General features: G+C 44.2%; 1 protein-coding gene and 1 long non-coding RNA gene across 2 annotated transcripts in view; one reads left to right on the top strand and one right to left on the bottom strand.

The window, feature by feature from the left end:
• LOC142749737 (uncharacterized) overlaps positions 1 to 8,605 on the top strand; it is a 114,707-nt gene extending 106,102 nt beyond the window's left edge. Inside the window, exon 3 of the long non-coding RNA XR_012882447.1 lies at positions 8,493 to 8,605. This is a non-coding gene — a long non-coding RNA (uncharacterized LOC142749737). The remainder of the gene's footprint in view (positions 1 to 8,492) is intronic.
• WDR1 (WD repeat domain 1) overlaps positions 1 to 19,443 on the bottom strand; it is a 55,089-nt gene that overhangs the window by 27,099 nt on the left and 8,547 nt on the right. Inside the window, exon 5 of the mRNA XM_075858124.1 lies at positions 6,920 to 7,100. Coding sequence (XP_075714239.1) covers positions 6,920 to 7,100 — 181 coding nt within the window. The remainder of the gene's footprint in view (positions 1 to 6,919; positions 7,101 to 19,443) is intronic.

Here is a 19,443-nt window from a genome sequence, read left to right on the forward strand (position 1 = left end):
GAGCGCAGTAAATATTAAATACACAGGTAGAGATATATATATATATATATATATATATATATATATATATATATATATATATATATAGATAGTTAGTGGTTGGAGCTCGGTTTTTCTTTCCAGAGTTCCAAATCCCTTCCACAGACCATTTTAAGAAGGGAATCTGTCAGCAGTTTAAGGCCTCAAAACTGCTGACAGGGAGATATAGAGGAGGGCTTTGTAAATATCTTTTATCTTGGGCATGTAACAGACATTGATTTCCTCTGCGCAGCGGTCGCAAGTGCCATTCCCTGCTCTGAATGACGGCTCTAGTGTCAATGGGGTCCATTAGGTGACGTATCAGTCACACAAAAGATCAAGGAAGTGCTTTGTGCTCCATTTTGTTTTACGGTGTAGAATAATGCAGCAGGCTACACCATTACTTGGAAACATGATGCAATGCCTAACTGAGGCCAAGTTACATAAATTAATCAAAAATGTTTTTCCTGTGATAATTGCAGCCCAAACAAACATAAAACAAGTCCACCTGTAACCAACTCAAGTCAGATACTGCAATGCTCTTTAACCCCTTAACGCCGAAGGATGGATATATCAGTCCTCAGCAGCTGCTCGTTCGCGCAGGAGGACGGATATATCCGTCCTGTGTTGACGCGGGTCCTGACAGTGTACACACGCGATTAGCGGCAGGAGCACGGCTGTTATACACAGCCTGGCTCTTGCCGCAACTGCCGGAATTGAAGCGCGCTCCGATTCTGGCAGTTTAACGCATTAAATGCCGCTGTCACCCCATCGGCGCCCCCGCAAAGAAATCACGGGTCGCCGTCAGGTTTCCATGGCAGCCGGGGGTCTAACAAAGACCCACAGGTCTGTCTTCAGCAAATGCCTGTTAGGCGATGCCGGAGGCATGACCTAATAGATTGCCTGTCAGTTTTACACTGACAGGCAATAATGCTTTGATATACGAAGTATACCAAAGCATTATATATGCGATCAGCAGATCGCATAGTGAAGTCCCCTGGTGGGACTAAAAAAAAAAAAAAAAAAAAATGTAAAAGCAGTTAAATAAAGTTTGTGAAAAAAATAAATAAAAGTCAAAATAAAATAAAACTACTTTTTTTGCCCAAAAAGTGGTTTTATTTAGTAAAAATGTCAAAACATAAAACACATACACATATATGGTATCCCCGCGATCGTAATGACTTGAACAATAAAATGAACACATTAAACCGCCGGATGAACGGCGTCCAAAAACAACAACGGCAAAATTCTCTTTTCTCCCATTCCCCCCATAAAAAATTAAATAAAAGTTAATCTAAGTCCTATGTACCCCAAAATAGTACTAATGAAAACTACACATTGGCCCGCAAAAATCAAACCCACATACGGCCACATTGACGGAAAAATAAAAAAATTACGGCTCTTATGGACTACATAGAGAGGGGTCCCCAGTTCAGGCCCACCATCTATGTGCCAGAATGGAAAGCCACTCTGCTCTGTAAGGGTCCATTTACACCAGCCACTAAGGGCCATAAAAACAAGCGCCAATCAACAAGCCAGCTCGTTGATCGGCGCTCGTTTGATGCTTTCACAAGGATCTATGATCAGTAAAGTACGGGGACGAGTGATTGTTACTACGATGTATTTATATCATGTGTGGAAACGCATAAACGTCGCGATCAGCCCATGAACGAGCTCGTTCATCGGCTGATCATTGCCCGGTCTACACTGCGTTCATATGAACGCTCAATTGCCCGATCATTGGCCTGTGTAAGAGGGCCTTAAGAGCGGCCTCCAGCTGTGGCAGACCCGCTCCACCCATAACAGATGGCATGTAATGCTACATTCCCTCTGTGTAGCTGGCAGAGGTTCCCCCTGGTTATAACTGGATTAGAGAATCCTAGCCTGCGGCAACTAGCGGACCGCCGTATCAGCTTCTTTTTAAAGTGGGGTTGTCTTCATTACTCCACGGGTTTTTCGAATGTTGGTCTATCACGGACTACAGGTTTAGAGGTCCATCTGTCTAAGACCAGCTCACATCAATATTTTATCACTGAATGGCATTGAATTTTCCTTTTTATTGAATTTTATCAACAGTACAAAACAACGAGAACAGCTCGCCAAGTCAGAGTAAGGTTCCAATCAAGGCACATACAGATCAATCAATAAGGCACAAGATGTACATTACATGGGATGATAAAGATGCAGTTGGTACTATGTAGAAAACTACATAATGGAAGGGTTAATAAAGTGCAGCTGGAAAACAACTTGACAAATAAGTTTTAACCCCTTAATGACCAGCCTATTTTAAACCTTAAAGAGGCTCTGTCACCAGATTTTGCAACCCCTATCTGCTATTCCAGCAGATCGGCGCTGCAATGTAGATTACAGTAACGTTTTTATTTTTAAAAAACGAGCATTTTTGGCCAAGTTATGACCATTTTTGTATTTATGCAAATGAGGCTTGCGAAAGTACAACTGGGCGTGTATTATGTGTGTTACATCGGGGCGTGTTTACTACTTTTACTAGCTGGGCGTTGTGTATAGAAGTGTCATCCACTTCTCTTCACAACGCCCAGCTTCTGGCAGTGCAGACACACAGCGTGTTCTCGAGAGATCACGCTGTGACATCACTTCCTGCCCCAGGTCCTGCATCGTGTCGGCACCAGAGGCTACAGTTGATTCTGCAGCAGCATCGGCGTTTGCAGGTAAGTCGATGTAGCTACTTACCTGCAAACGCCGATGCTGCTGCAGAATCAACTGTAGCCTCTGGTGCCGATGTGTCCTCGCTCGTCCGACACGATGCAGGACCTGGGGCAGGAAGTGAGTGACGTCACAGCGTGATCTCGAGAACACGCTGTCTGCACTGCCAGAAGCTGGGCGTTCTGAAGAGAAGTGGATGATACTTCTCGTCAGAACGCCCAGCTAGTAAAAGAAGTAAAAACGCCCCGATGTACGCACATAATACACGCCCACTTGGACTTTTACTTTAAACACGCCCAGTTGGACTTTTGCAAGCCTCATTTGCATAAATACAAAAATGGTCATAACTTGGCCAAAAATGCTCGTTTTTAAAAATAAAAACGTTACTGTAATCTACATTGCAGCGCCTATCTGCTGCAATAGCAGATAGGGGCTGCAAAATCTGGTGACAGAGCCTCTTTAATGACCAAGCTATTTATTACGTTTTTCCATCGTCGCATTCCGAGAGCTATAACCTTTTTATTTAGCTGTATAAGGTCTTGTTTTTTGCGGGACAAGTTGTATTTTTTTATAGCACCATTTTGGGGGACATATTTATTGATTAACTTTTATTAACTTTTTTTAGGGGGGGGGGGGGGGAATTGAAAAAACCTGAAATTTCGCCACTTTCGCATCTTAAATCTACGCCGTTTACCGTGTGATATAAATAACACAATAACTTTATTCAGCGGGTTGTTACGATTGCAACGATACCAAATTTGTATGTTTTACTACTTTTACACAGTAAAAACGCTTTTTTTTCAAAATTATTTGTTTGTGTCTCCATATTTGAAAAGCCGTAACGTTTTTTATTTTTTCGCCGATGCGGTTGTATGAGGGCTTTTTTTTGCGGGAATACTTGTCGTTTTTATTGGTAGCATTTTGGAGTAGATGCGACTTTTTGATCACTTTCTATCACATTTTTTTTAAGTCAGGATTCCCAGAAAACAGCAATTTTTCCATAGTTTTTTTATTACATTTTTTACGGCGTTCACCGTGCGGGTTACATAATGAAATAGACTTATAGTCGGGGTCGTTACGGACGCGGCGATACCAAATATGTGTAACTTTACTTTATTTTGGTTTTTTAATAGTAAAGCATTGTGTAAGGGGAAAAGCTGAGTTTTTCATTTTTTTTCACATTTTTTTTAAAATTAACTTTATTAAACTTTTTTTAACTTTTTTACTAGTCCCATTAGGGGACATTAATATGCGATCATCCAATCGCTATTATAATACACGGCAATACTTTTGTATTGCAGTGTATTGCTGCCTGTCCGTTTAAAACGAACAGGCATCTGCTAGGTCATGCCTCCAGCATGATCTAGCAGGCATTCGCTCCAGGCAGACCTGGGGGCCTTTATTAGGCCCCCGGCTGCCATCGCAGACACTCGGCGATCTTATCGCCGGGTGTCGGTGGGAGAGAGAGGAGCTCCCTCCCTCTCTCCAAAACCACTCAGATGCAGTGCACGCTATTGTGCACCGCATCTGAGAGGTTAAACGGGTGAGATCGATACAAAGATCGATCTCACACGGCAGAGCAGGGACGCCCCCAGCCCTCAGCTGCCTCTGGCAGCTGAGAGCAGGGAGATTTGACGCTCCCTGCTCTGTTTACTTATTCCTGATGAATATGACTTTTTACGGCACTGCATCAGAATAAAGCACGTTAGTGGCCGCCGTGAAAAGGCGTATTGGCGGTCACTAACGGGTTAAGCAGGTGTGATACATCTGGTAACAGGTGGTGGCAGGATAAAGGGAGAAGGGGAGACAATACGGATAACATAACAGGGAAACAGTGCCACTTGTAGATAAAAAAAAAACTAAGCAAATACATCTAAATGCGCAGGATCGCGACAAGGTCTAGTGATGAGATGTCACGATAAGCAAAATAGAGGGGTTGGTAAAAGATAAAAGTTTGTGGCAATCTCTCTAGAAGTGACTGGGGAGGAACATCTAAGAATAGAGCTTCTATGTGTTAGTTACTCAAAAAACACACACACAAATTTATATATATATACATACATACATACATACACACACACATACACGGTTTCTGGGTTGTCCAGTCTTTCCACATCCGGGTGAATGGATGATGCATGTGAAGTTCCCAACGGGTAAGTTCCTCCAATCTAGCGATTTGTTCTACCTTGGGAGACCCAGTGCAGAACTGAAGGGACTTCGGAGGATTTCCAACCTAGCGGAATTACAAGGTGCGCCGCTGCAATCAACAACCCCACGAGCTTTAGCGAGTGTTTAGGAATTGGATTCGAATTTTTAATGAACATTTTTCTTAGTAAGATGCCCATCAGTGATACAGACAGCACAGGAGAGTCACAGAAAATCTTTTGGGAAAAAGGCATTAAAGTATCACCACAGCAAGTGAATAAGATGAATGGAAGCCGAAGAGATTCTACAGACGGCTTTTCTCGGGAAGCAGATTGATCCAGGCATCAGACTGTGGAGGCATGAATAATTCAGAGGGACAGCCGAGACTGAATCATTAGGGACACACGCGGCACGCAGTGAAAAAGACAAAAAAAAGGAAAGCGACCTCAGTGTTGTATGTCTGCCTGGTGCTTGTTGACCGGCAACAAGAAACAGAATACAATCAGGAGTGACAGAGCGGCACAGTTCCGGTAATAAAGTCTGGCCCTGTCACTTTAATGTATACACTGCTGACCGAGATTCTGACTCTTTTTTTATAATTCACCATATTATTCAATGTTATAGAGGGGGGGGGGTTGTGCTGTATAACAATGCGGTTACACAACCAGTCAGCAAACACAACCTCGCCACTTCATTATTATTCATAATACGGAAAGAACGGCATCACGATTCAATAAAAAGCCATAGTAGCAATGAAGGCGGCAAACCAATCTGAGGGTATGTGCACACGTAGTGACCAAAAACGTCTGAAAATACAGAGCTGTTTTCAAGGGAAAACGGCCCTTGTTTTTCAGACGTTTTTTGAGCAACTCGCAATTTTCGCGGCGTTTTTCGTGCCGTTTTCGCAGCGTTTTTTACATCCGTTTTTGGAGCTGTTTTCATTGGAGTCTGAGAAAACAGCTCCAAAAACGTCCAAAGAAGTGTCCTGCACTTCTTTTGACGAGGCAGTCATTTTACGCGTCGTCGTTTGACAGCTGTCAAAGGACGAAGCGTAAATGACAGGTCGTCGGCACAGTACGTCGGCAAACCCATTCAAATGAATGGGCAGATGTTTGCCGACGTATTGTAGCCGTATTTTCAGACGTAAAACGAGGCATAATACGCCTCGTTTACGTCTGAAAATAGGTCGTGTGAACCCAGCCTAAATGAAAACAATTACTAGGCCCAGCCATCGCACCCATCTTAATCTTCACGCATGTCTATATAGGTTACTAGACAAGACTTGGACGGGGCATCCAGGCAGCATGGGAAGGGAGGTGAATACCAATCGGAGCATATTTTGTGCCTAAAACAGCAGTTGGCACTTCTTGGCAGCTTCCTTGCCCTGGCTATTACCCTGGAAGGGCGACTGCCAGTACACACATAGCACCATCTAACTGCCTTAATATAGTTATAAATGGAGAGGGGCCGCACGCCTTTGTTTTCTCGGGACACACACATATATATTACACTGCTCTCCTAGCTCTATATGTGCAATGTATAGAAGACATGATAGCCATTAGGCCCCACCCACTAGCTCAGTGACAACTGGGAATTAGAGATAGGAGAGCCTGCAGAGGGGAAAACTGCTAAATAATGCAGAATACAAGTCATATAGTGGCCAGAAATAGTGTTATTCCTCACGTACACACATCAGCTTATTCAGAAGAGTCACCTATCCAGACACAATCTCGCTTTGATCGATCATTTAGAAAAAAAATAATTAAAAAAAAACCCACACAATTCAAAGCAGCTTGAGAAATGCCCGTGTCATTTCCACATGGAATTATTTTAATATAATTTCCTTCCTCTCCAAAGTAGTCAAAATCTGCCAGCCACAGCAAAAAATGCAATTCCCAGAGTTTTGTCACTTGCTGATCTCTGAAATGTAATCCCGTGTGGTTTTACTAAATTATTTTTTACCTCACATAATCCCCAAGTAAGCAAAACCAGCAGGAAAGACATGACAGTTCAGGCGAGGTCAGAGAAAAGCCTCATTACAGAAAGTAGAACAATTCCCGGTCACAGAACTCACGCTAATTGTAAACTTGAATTTGAATGGTGGTCCCTCGAAGAAAGCCGAGCAGTTGTCATCGCTGCCAGTAACCAGACGATAGGGCCGTGTCTGCTTAATGTCCACACTGTTAATCACTTTATTGTGTCCGGTGATCTCACCAACCGAGGAGCCGGTGTCCCAAAGAAACACAGCGCCGAACCTGAATGAGAGAGAGAAGCGCCATGAATGTGATGCATCATGCCATTATTAACGAGGGGGGAGTAACAGAAGAAAAAAATGATGTGATCAGTAGGGATCCAACTGCTGGCCTCCCTAGTCGATCATGAGAACAATAGGGGGCCACAGTGCTCGGTATTGCAGAGCAGACCCATGCAAAACTAAACCCAGCGCCCAGACTAGAGTGGCATGGTGTCTGGTAAAACTGAGGAGGCCATAGCACTCCACGTAGCAGCACTGAAGCGGATCATATACATGATAGTTGGTAGAAAAAAAAAATAAAAAAAAATGGATTGGTCAGAGACTTGCATGTTTAGAATAAGGCTGGGTTCACACAACCTATTTTCAGACGTAAACGAGGCATTTTAAAACGGCTCCAATATGTCGGCAAACATCTTCCCATTCATTTCAATGGGTTTGCCGATGTACTGTGCCGACGGCCTGTCATTTTACGCGTCACTGTCAAAAGACGACGCGTAAAATGACTGCCTCGTCAAAAAAGTGCAGGACACTTCTTGGGACGTAATTTGAGCCGTTTGTCATTGAATTCGCCTCGCAAAACGCGAGTACGAGCAATTACGTCTGAAATTCAGGAGCTGTTTTCTCCTGAAAACAGCTCCGTGATTTCAGCCATAATGGATGCTGCTGTGTGAACATACCCTAACGGCAGGAGAAACAGTGGGCCAGGGTCAGCCGACTGAGTCTGTAGCCGGGTACAGGTGGACTATAGAACTGCTTCGCAAACTGAGCGCCCCCCCAGATTTTGGTGAGGTGCAGCTGGGGAGGCAGTTTTAATAGAAGTAATCATAAGCTGCACAGGACACTCTCAGGCTGCACCAATCTCGGGTTAAACAGCCCTTATATGCTGGGTTCACACATCACAGTCAAAAAGCAGTTTTTTTTGCCATGACTCAGGACATTAAAAACATGTTGATTGCGACACGTGAACCCAGCCATGGACGCGCCAATAGTCAGCCAAACAAGCGTTTTTACAAACTCGTGCCCGATTATTGGCCCATGTAAACAGCGCAGCGATCAACTGACAAATGAGCAGACTATTGTTCGCCGGCTGATCACATTTATGGGGCCTATAAAATCTTCGTTGTTGGCAGCACATCTCCCCATGTAGACAGAATGTGCTGCCGACAACAACGCAACCTGTAAGGGTACCGAACGATCGTATTAACGAATGTTCATCCCCATACAGTCAGCATCACCCAGTGTAAAAGGGCCTGTGAACGAGCGACAATCATTGATCGGTGCTGGTTACGGGCAGAAATCTGCCCGTGTAAACCAGCCTTTATCAAGGTTATACTGGGTTCAGGAGATCAATAAAAGATTTTAAAAAATATTTTTATTTTTTTTTACATTTTAGATATTTTTGCCATGGGTTTTGAGCAAGCCTGAGGGGATGGCAGAAAACCATGGAGAAGCCCTGGACTATAGTGTTCCTCACTGGCGTTAGCAGCATCCCTTCTTTGGTGACACTTCACAATTCACATACCACTGGTGCCGAGAACCTTCAGAAACATTCATACAAATGGAAGTAAAGGACAGTAGTAATAATTTATATGAGCTTCACTGCAAACTTTATATTAGCGACGTTTCTTCACGGTGGAAAAAAAAATAAAAAATGCAGCAGCCAGATGTACAATGTAGTGAATGAGACTTATCAAATCTGGTTCACACATTGCATCTTGCACAACATGCCCTGTGGCATTTTTAGTGCAATTTTGCCTTAACATGGCACAAGTCACGCTGCTCCATACAGAGGCATCCAGTAAAAACAGCATTACGGTTTTTTGTTTTTTTTACTACAGGATCCCATGTGCGACATATGACTATTCAAATGCAGTGTGAATAGAGCTTAAAGAGGCTCTGTCACCAGATTTTGCAACCCCTATCTGCTATTGCAGCAGATAGGCGCTGCAATGTAGATTACAGTAACGTTTTTATTTTTAAAAAACGAGCATTTTTGGCCAAGTTATGACCATTTTCGTATTTATGCAAATGAGGCTTGCAAAAGTACAACTGGGCGTGTATTATGTGCGTACATCGGGGCGTGTTTACTACTTTTACTAGCTGGGCGTTGTGTATAGAAGTGTCATCCACTTCTCTTCACAACGCCCAGCTTCTGGCCGTGCAGCACTGTGACGTCACTCACAGGTCCTGCATCGTGTCGGCACCAGAGGCTACAGATGATTCTGCAGCAGCATCGGCGTTTGCAGGTAAGTCGATGTAGCTACTTACCTGCAAATGCTGATGCTGCTGCAGAATCAACTGTAGCCTCTGGTGCCGACACGATGCAGGACCTGTGAGTGACGTCACAGTGCTGCACTGCCAGAAGCTGGGCGTTGTGAAGAGAAGTGGATGATACTTCTATACACAACGCCCAGCTAGTAAAAGTAGTAAACACGCCCCGATGTACGCACATAATACACGCCCAGTTGTACTTTTACTTTTCAACACGCCCAGTTGTACTTTAGCAAGCCTCATTTGCATAAATACGAAAATGGTCATAACTTGGCCAAAAATGCTCGTTTTTTAAAAATAAAAACGTTACTGTAATCTACATTGCAGCGCCTATCTGCTGCAATAGCAGATAGGGGCTGCAAAATCTGGTGACAGAGCCTCTTTAACATGCAGATTTTTTTTCACAGATTTCACTCTTTAGGGTATGTTCACACGGCTTATTTTCAGGTATTTTTCGGGCCGTAAACGCACTGAAAATGCGGAAGCTTAACGCCTCCAAACATCTGCCCATTGTTTTCAATAGGAAAAACTGTTTCGTTCCGACGGGGCGTACCGTAAAAAGAAGTGCAGGTCATTTCTTGAGAAGTTTTTTGGAGCCGTTTTTCATTGGGTCAATAGAAGAAAAAAAAACAGCTCCAAAAACGGCCATAAAAAAAAAAATGCATCAACAAACGCTTCATGCTTTAAAAACGGGTGAAAATCAGAGGCCATTTTTCCTTGAAACCAGCTCCGTATTTGATGGCCGTTTTTAGTTTGCTGTGTGAACATCGGGTCATGCAAGGGAAAATGTTACATCCTCCACTACATCACGATCCACTATAGGGATAATATGGAGTCACCATATTATGTGAGCCAATGTACGGGGTCCATGCACGTGGCTTTGTAGGGGTTTTAGATACATTTTCTCAAACCCTTCAAATAAAAAAATAAAAAATGGGAGGGGGAGGGGGGGGGGGTGACAATTCTTTGGACCTCTATAAATGCAGCGGTAGATGTGTTATTTCTATTACACATCATGACTATTACAAAAACTTACTAAATGATGAAGAAAAGGTTAATAAAAAAGGTGCAGGAACGATACAAACACTACGGAATCATCCTGGAATAAATGTAACAGAGAAAGTCTATAATTATATTTCAAGGAATTTCAGTTGCTTTCAGGCATCTTCATGGCAACCGAACTCGTCAGGGATCGTACATGTGTCAGCTGCAGTTGCGTGGGGGGCGTTTACATGCAACCTGTCAAATCTCCGGGTTTTGGGTTTTTTCGGTTTCTCGTTTATGCAAATCTCTGAATCACAATATAAAATTGTACAAAGTCTTTTGTAGCGAAAATGCAAAGAAGTAACTTATATAACCAAGTGGAGAACACATGCAAAGCAGCCCGGCGCAGGAGAGCAAAGAGTCAAATATAGCAAGAACTGCAGATGTAACACAGAAAAGGGGGAGTAAAAGGGTTAACCAGGGCATGACCGCAGCACAGGGGTTGCCACCCAGCTTGCCACAAAACCTGGATGGTGTCGCCATGCTGCTATTGGGCTCACAGGGCGGTGGGGAGGCATTTCAATACACATCAGCCCCGCGAGTTTATTATCAGACCACTTCGCCTTGTAAAACAATTACCGAAAATATATTAGCACAGTATTTGTAATACATAGCGATTTTAAATAACCAGATTATGCTAAATCCTAATAGTTAACCAACCAATCAGGTAGCTGCTTTCATTTTCAAGGGCCTTTGAAAAATGAGGAGGTGGAAAGGATTGGTTGCTATGGGCAACTACTCCAGTTTTCCTTTACACCAGTTACGAATGTCCCCAATGGTTCTCGTTTATGTAAACTGCCTAACCGAAACACTGGTCTTGTTGCCCCTAGCAACCAGAGTTCAGCTTTAATTCTTCAAATTGCTCTACAAAAATGAAAAAATGGACTGTGATTGGTTGCTGTGGGCGACAAGGCCAGTGTGTTATACAGTTTTGAAAAAGGAGACCTTATGGGGGAGATTTAGCAATACCGATGCAAAATGAAAGAAAAAAAAGTCGAGTTGTTGCCCATAGAAATCAATCAGGTCGATTTTTCCATTTTCACAAAGGGCTTCTGAAAATTGGGAGCTTGAACCAGATGATTGGTTGCTATGGGCAACACCACTTTTCCTTTGCACCAAATGTGATAAATCTCCCCTAATGTATTTTATCTCCTGCCATTTACACTCTTGACCTCTTCCTCTAGTACAGGGGTCGGGAACCTATGGCTCGCGAGCCAGATATGGCTCTTTTGATGGCCGTATCTGGCTCGCAGACAGGGCTCCTACCTGTCTATGGGAGGGATGCACGTTGCAGCCGCACAGCTCAGTCTAGTACACATGACTATGAGAGCGGGGCTGCGGCTGTGTAATTCAGCCACAGCCCCGCTCCTGAGTCCTGACATATGCGCGCGGGGTCAGCATCATGTGATGCGGCCGGCGCTGCACTAATGATCTGCGGCATTGAAGACAGAACATGGCGGGCGCGCTACAAAGCACCCCCATGTTGTCTTCAGTGCCTGAACTGCCGCTCATTAGTGCAGCGCCGGCCGCATCTCCTCATGCTGACCGCGCGCGCACTTCCTGTCAGGAGCGGGGCAATGGCTGTATTACACAGCCGCAGCCCCGCTCTATAACGCCGGAGATCAGAGAACCTCTCATCTCCGCCGTTATTCCCGTGAATGCTGCGATCACAGCTGACTGCAGCATTCAGGGGAAAGTGAGAAGGGGGAATGCCCCTGGATCGCATCACAGGGAATTCCTGTGACGCGATCGAGGGCCATACCATATATGGGCAGACAGCCCAGGGTCTATTGACGGACCCCAGGGCTGTCTGACCATATCTCTTGTTGTTAGGATATACCCAAGTATGTCCTAACAACAGCCTGTGTGCTATCCGTCCACAGGCTAATGTACTGGCACATATCTGATATATGTCAGTACATTAAAGTTTAAAAATAAAGTAAAAACAAAGTATGGTTACATTTTTAAAAAAATACACCTTCACCTTTTTTACAATAAACATTAAAATAAGTCTCAATACATAAAATACACACATTCAGTAATGGCGCGGACAACAATGTTTTTGCATCATTTATGATGTGTACGCTGTAAAAAAATGAAATAAACACGGCTTTCATTCACTTATTAATGTGAGGCGCGAGGTGCGATGAATTTACCCTCCATGTTCCTCACATTAATAGTAATTAACCCCATCATGTACCTCGCCTATCTGCGCATGCGCGAGTTCAAAGAGACAGAGAGTCCTGGGTCCTGCCGCCGATGGCCATAGTGAAGCGCTCCTGCACGAAATGGTGAGTATATCTTAAATTCTATATTTTAAGGGTAAAAGTTGGGGGTCGTCTTATACGCCCAGTCGTCTTATACGCCGACATATACGGTAGTTCTTTGATGGCCTGATAAGCATTGGCGGCAGTGGTGAGCGGCAGGGAGCATGGACTACATTTCCCATAACTCCCTGCATAGCCGCGCCGTCTGCAAGCACGCACCTGCGTCCCCTAGTGAAGCGGCATCTGCCTCCTCCCTTGTGTCTCCCTTGGACGTTCCAGAAACCCCTGGCTGTGCTGCTGCTTTGAAGGTGAACATTATAACATGGAAATTGTTACACAGCCTCATGGTCAGCAGCAGTGAGCTGCATCAATAAAGGGGCTGTGTAATACAGTGTGTCCCACCAACCCCCCCTTCCCACTTCACCCCTGAAAATAATCCCACATAATCCATAATATAGCCCCCCCCCCCAAAAAAAAAAAAAAATATGGCCTTAAAAAACATCTGCCACCCATATTACACTCTTGGGGGCTTTAAATTAATCTCTTGTGGGCATAAGAAACTGATTTAAAGGACCACTATCAGGGCAAAAATCTGTTCTGAGCGCTTTATTACAGCTCTGGAGGTCTCCCAGATGGGTCTGAGCCTCTCTTTTTTGTTCATTTTCTGTAAGACCAACACTTTTAAAAGGGCCACTGACAGATACAATTGCTCCAGCGGTCACTTAGTACACAAAGGAGTGTTCCTCTCTGCTGCACTAAGCCACCGCTGGACCTAAACAATAATTCGCTGTAAAATAATAAAATAGATAATTGACATAACTGACAATGCGTTGTGTGACATGTCCAACATTCCAGCTTCTTTCTTCTGCGAATGCCTCAAAGCTGGCATTCTCTCAACATCAGGTGGGAAGAATGCCAGCTTCCAGTCATGCGCAGGAAAAAGAAGAAGCCAGACTGCTGGACTGATGTCATGCATCGCAAGCTCACAATGTAAGTTATTTATTTAATTTTTTTACTGCTAATTACCATTGTTTCAGTCCAGTTGTGGCTTTATACAGCAGGGAGGAGCATTCCTTGCTGTACTAAGTGAACATTGGAGCGATTGATCTGTCAATGGCCCTTTAAACATATTGTACGGCTCTCGCGGAATTATATTTCAAAATATGTGGCGTTTACGGCTCTCTTAGCCAAAAAGGTTCCTGACCCCTGCTCTAGTAGCTGGGTGCGGGAAGAAGCCAAGTTACAGTTGCCATTTAGTTATTATTCAGTCACTCAGGCTTCGTAGAGATGCACAGCCCATGATCTCTCCTCACCTCATTTACCTGTGACTCAAACGCAGAGCCCGATTTATGGCAGTGTAGTAAAACTCAAACTTTTTTCTTTGAAACTACAGTGGACGAGTTACCCATAACCAAACATTTCAGCCCTCATTTTACAGAGACATTTTGGAAAATGACAGCAACAACCTGATTGGTTGATACAAGTAACTGCTACACTTTTTCTTCGTACTAGTTTTGATAAATCTCCCCCATTGTCCTGAGGGACATCTCCACATGAAACCATATAGCAGTAACTAGAGAACCTATGTGCACAGCGTAGCACATTGTGCGGTACATTACACCCGTCCATCCTGCGGATGCCATTACAGTCAGAGTGCTGCTAAAATGCAGTCTAGGTACAGCAGACTCTCAGAGGAGAAATTAACAATAATCTGGCTATCCAACATGGCTTCCTAAACCAGCGGTCAGATTATTCTCAGCTAGTAGTATCAACACTGGAGTCCAGTACAGCTCTCATTGTGCGATCTGAATAAAGAGCCCACAGAGCCAAATAATGACCAAGTAATTTATGGTTATAAAAAGTCTTATCAGCCTGGACCTCATGTAAAAGGGGCTGTACAGGAGAAAAGCATGGCTGCTTTCTTGAAAAAAAAAAAACAATGCGACATCTGTCCACAGGTTGTGTCTGGTATTACCGCTGGGCTCCATTAAAGTCAACGAGGCTGAACTGCAATACCACGAGGCTGAACTGAAATACCACGAGGCTGAGCTGCAATACCACGCACAACTGGTGGAAAGATGAAACACGGTTTTTGGAGGAAAGCAGCTATCAATGGTGGAATTTGAAGAATTAAAGAGGCATACTTGTGGCGACCTAGCACCTCATGTATAATAAGAAAGGCTGAAATCTGCCATGTAATAGCCACTTGCAGGCGATGTCATGCTCCGCTCCACTCGTGTTTCGCAGTTATACATGTTGTTGGACCCAACACTGAAGCACGAAAGTTGCACAAACATAAGAAAGGTGGCCAAGCACGCGTGTTTACTGCCATAGGGGACGGATATCTGGTAGCCGCTTATCTCTACTCTATGAAAGGGAACCCATCATGAATCCTATTTTAGCTGTGGGACGACCACCATATTGGACAACACGTTCGAGAAAACGTCAGGGAAAGCTGTATAGAGCAGAGTTCTGCTGCCACACAGTACAATAAAGCCTTACATATGTATACACTCCTACTTTAGTCCGTGTTGTAATCCTGCCTATCTAGTCTCAGCAGTATAATAAACCTACCATCAAAAGTGTCATTTGGTACAAAACCTGTCATTTTCTTATGATCGCAATGAAATCCTGTCACGTAAGAATGTAGCCTCCTGCTTCACCTGCGCATAACACAACTCTGCTACTCTACAGCAGCACACACAAAGCAAACAAACCCTATTATCAATGTGGCCAAATGAAAGTGCTATTATAGTCATAACAATAGTACTTGTCAGTCTGGTAAAGTTCCTATTACAGAGTAAACAGCTGAGTAACAGTTACATCAATCCAGGCTTCAGCCAGCACCGGGAATTTAGTAGGCCAGAAATGCCAAATGTGCAGTAAAGCAATGCCCCTCCGCTATCACTCTGCAAAAGTAACATAGTACAAAGCGGTAGGAAAACCTTTATAAAACGTTAAAGTGTATGTTAACTGCTATAAATTAATTGGAGCAAGTGAGAGTTTAGAATACGAGAACAATTATAGGATTTTTTTTAGCATCCCTTGCTTAGAGGATCTGTCACTAGTTTAGTAATGCCCTATCTCCTAGCTAATCTAATAGGCGCTGCCACACTGATCATGCCAGTGAAAATTGTGTCCCAAAACATTATTTTAAAAGTTAGGAGTGCTTTTCTAAATATGCAAATGAGGCTATACTAGACAAGCGGGTGTCAACAGCAGCGATTCTCCAGAGGTGGAGTCACGTCACAGCCTCTGACGCTGTCCTATCAGCATGAAGCTGCTTCACACAGTGTGAGAGACTGAGGCTGGAGGGAAGGAGGAAATCACTTAAAACAGCTATATCCCGAGCAGTGCTACTGGTGGCATATGAAAGATTCTAGTCTTTCATATGACACCAGGATCGCAGTTCTAGCTGCGACACAACCGGAGATATCACCGGTTGAATAGAGTCGGGAATGGAAGCTATATATTATATGATCATGCTGTGTTGCTGGGATGGGAAGGGGGAGAAGCTGTGTGCTGATTGGACATACAGAAAACTTTATGCTGCCCAGAGTGAAACGAAAGAGTTACCTCCCATTTGGCAATTATAGCCAAATTAGCATATTTAGAAAAATTCTCATACCTATGCAGATAAAAGATTTTGAATTTAAAAAAAATGACACTGTTAGCATCATAGCGCCTATTAGATTAGTAAGGCGATAGCGAATTAATAAACTAGTGACAGATCCTCCCTCTTTAAAAGGTAGAGGTCATCATATACGGGTACAAATCTCTCCACTTAAAATAAAACAACAGTAGCTTATTTGTTCAGGACACCCATGTGCCCTTCTAATACGTCTGACTAACAAGTCTAAACGATACCCTTTTAAAAAGGGGGTTGCCCCAAAAACTATTTTTATGACCGGTTGTAAAATTAATGAATTGTGGGGACAGCAGGGATCCATAAGCGGATTAAAAATAAATAAAAATTAAAAAAAAAGGTGATTGTGCGGATACGGTCCCTCTCCACTGGCATGAAACTATGTACAAAGTAATTTCTTCACTCAGGGCCGTTCTTGCGATTAGGTTAGGCCTCATTCACACGGCAGGGTTTCCCGGCCGGGTGCCGGCCGTTCATAAATCGGCCGGCACCCGGCTGCATTAGGAATGATGGACCCCTAATGGGGCTATTCACACGACCGATTTTTTGACGGCCGGACAATCCGGCCGTCAAAAAATAGGACATGCTCTATCTTTGCCCGGGCACCCGGCCCCCATACAAGTCTATGGGGCCGGGTATTACACGGCCATCACCGGAATGTGTTCCGAGTGATGGCCGGGTTTCCCGGCGCTTGCGCTCTATCTCCTCCTCCTCACAGCGCAGAGTGCATGTGAGGAGGAGGAGTTGATGCCATACTGACGAATGGCATCGCTGTACACTGTGTTGCAGGGCCGGGGTGTACAGCAGGTGGAAGGGAGCGCTGCGCTGGCTCCCTTCCCCTGCTTGTTAAAAGCACCCTGGCTCGGCGACACCTTCGATGGCGCCGCTAGTAGTAGTAGCAGCAGCTGCTGCTGCTGCGGCTGCTACTACTGTAGCGACGCCACTATAGCAGAGCGGGGAGGTATCTCCCTGCTATGTGCTAGCCGCACTTTAGCTCCTTGAAGGAGCGGAATCCCCGTGTTTTCGGGGATTCCGCTCCTGGACAGAGCGCTTGATGTCTCTGTCCATATCTGGGCAGTGACATCAGGGGAAACTCCTGAAGCGGAATCCCCGAACACATGGGGATTCCCCTTCAGGAGCTGCCGCTGATGTCACTGTCCGGATCTGCCCGGCCCGGCACAGATGCATAACTTTATGCAAACCGGCCGGGCAAAATGGCCGATTTTACCGGCCGACACTCGGGCTCGGGAACGACCCGGTCGTGTGAATCCCGCCTTAGAGCTTCCAAACACCAAAATCATTTTTTTTTTCTTTCATAAAAGTTTTTTGGGCAACGATCCTCATTTAGCAAAACGGATAAATGGCTCTGCACCCCATTTATAAAGTGTGCATTGTACGTTAACATCATGAAAAATAAAAAAATTCTATTACAGTAGCCGCTCGCCATAGAGTAACAGAAGCGGTGGATATGGACTCAATGAAAGATGGACATATGATTATAGGGGATTTGTAGAGTCCGGTGTAGAAACATGGGGAATAACCTTTTTGTATAGACCCCCCTCTTATGTCTGATGTAATGGGGTTCATTAAAAAAACAAAACCTATAACACAAGAAGATTCTGAATAATGCCGCCAAAATTTCTCCACAACACCAGCTGTTCAGTCATTTAAGGGTTAAACATACTCTACAAATGGAAGCGTTTACATGTGGTAGTTTTGCCATTTCCTCAGCGTCTCTGGAGAGCATACATCCGTTATACTAAATAGATACAGGGATTTATGCAGCTATTAAACCCACAACATATACAATGTTAATGATCTGCATAGACCGCGTACAACCTGAGCCTGTGAACCAAGAAATAAGTGGCGCTAACAGAGCGTCATTGCAGACGCAACCAATCCATGTATGACCTGGTCAGCCATTCATTTAAATGGCCAACCTGTAATACTACATTACCCTGCAAGGGCCACTCGAGTCATAGGTCGCAGCTTTTGCGCAATTCTAGTAGCAAGACTTCACTATCTACAACAGAAATGTGCGACTGCCGATTTCCATTGATTTGTATGGAGTGTGAGGGAAAGGCTATGTTCACACGCTTAACAAAAAACGTCTGAAAATATGGAGCGGTTTTCAAGGGAAAACAGCTCCTGATTTTCAGCCATTTTTTAAGCAAACTCGCGTTTTTCAGGGCCGTTTTTGGAGCCGCTTTTCTATGGAGTAAATAAAAAAACTATAAAAAAAAACTGCTCCAAGAAGGGACATGCACTTTTTCGCAGGAGTCTTTTTACGTGTGGTTTTTGGAAAACGAGGCATAAAAAAAAACACCCCAGTCGGAAGAGAACGTAGCATTTCCCATTGAAATCAATGGGCAGATGTTTGTAAGCGTTCTGCTTCCGATTTTCTGGACGTTTACAGCCCGAAAAATGGCTGAAAATAGCCCGTTTGCACATACCCTTATACAACAGCATCAAATCTCACAAACTTCGATATTGTGGGACTCTGAATGCAGTACCTGCCAATCATCGCTGTATGAATGTAGCCTTAACCCAGCCGAACACCAGTCAAAATAATCATTTACTAAGGGATTTTTTTCCCACACGTCTTGGAACAAGTACAAACCATTGTCTGGAGCCAAGTGTATGACATTGCACTTATGTACACTGTAAGCACTCAAAATCATCAGCGGAAGAAAGGACTACATTCATGCCAGCACAAACTACTACTCCCTGTACTGGCAGGAAGGCAAGGCTTCCTCAATAAAGTATACAACGTGTCCAGTGTGAGAGCCACAGCTTCAGACCAGGTTTAAAAACTATTTTAAATTATAGACCAAGCCTAAAAAAAATAAAAAACAAAACATACAGTCTACATTCCCCATAAGGTTCATGCACACGACCGTAGCCATGTGCACGGCCGTGATTTTCGGGTCGGCTGGCTGTGGACTGTCAGCCGCGAGCAAATCACAGGACATGCACATGGCCGCGGCCATTATTTTCAATGAGCCTGGACCGCAGAAGACGGCCGTAATAAGACATGCTCGTTCTTTCTGCGGTGCGGGCTCCTGGGCCATGCATGGACCGTAAAAACTACGGTCGTGTGCATGGGCCCATAGGAA

This window comes from Rhinoderma darwinii, chromosome 1 (assembly GCF_050947455.1).
Source record: "Rhinoderma darwinii isolate aRhiDar2 chromosome 1, aRhiDar2.hap1, whole genome shotgun sequence".
NCBI lineage: Eukaryota > Metazoa > Chordata > Amphibia > Anura > Rhinodermatidae > Rhinoderma > Rhinoderma darwinii.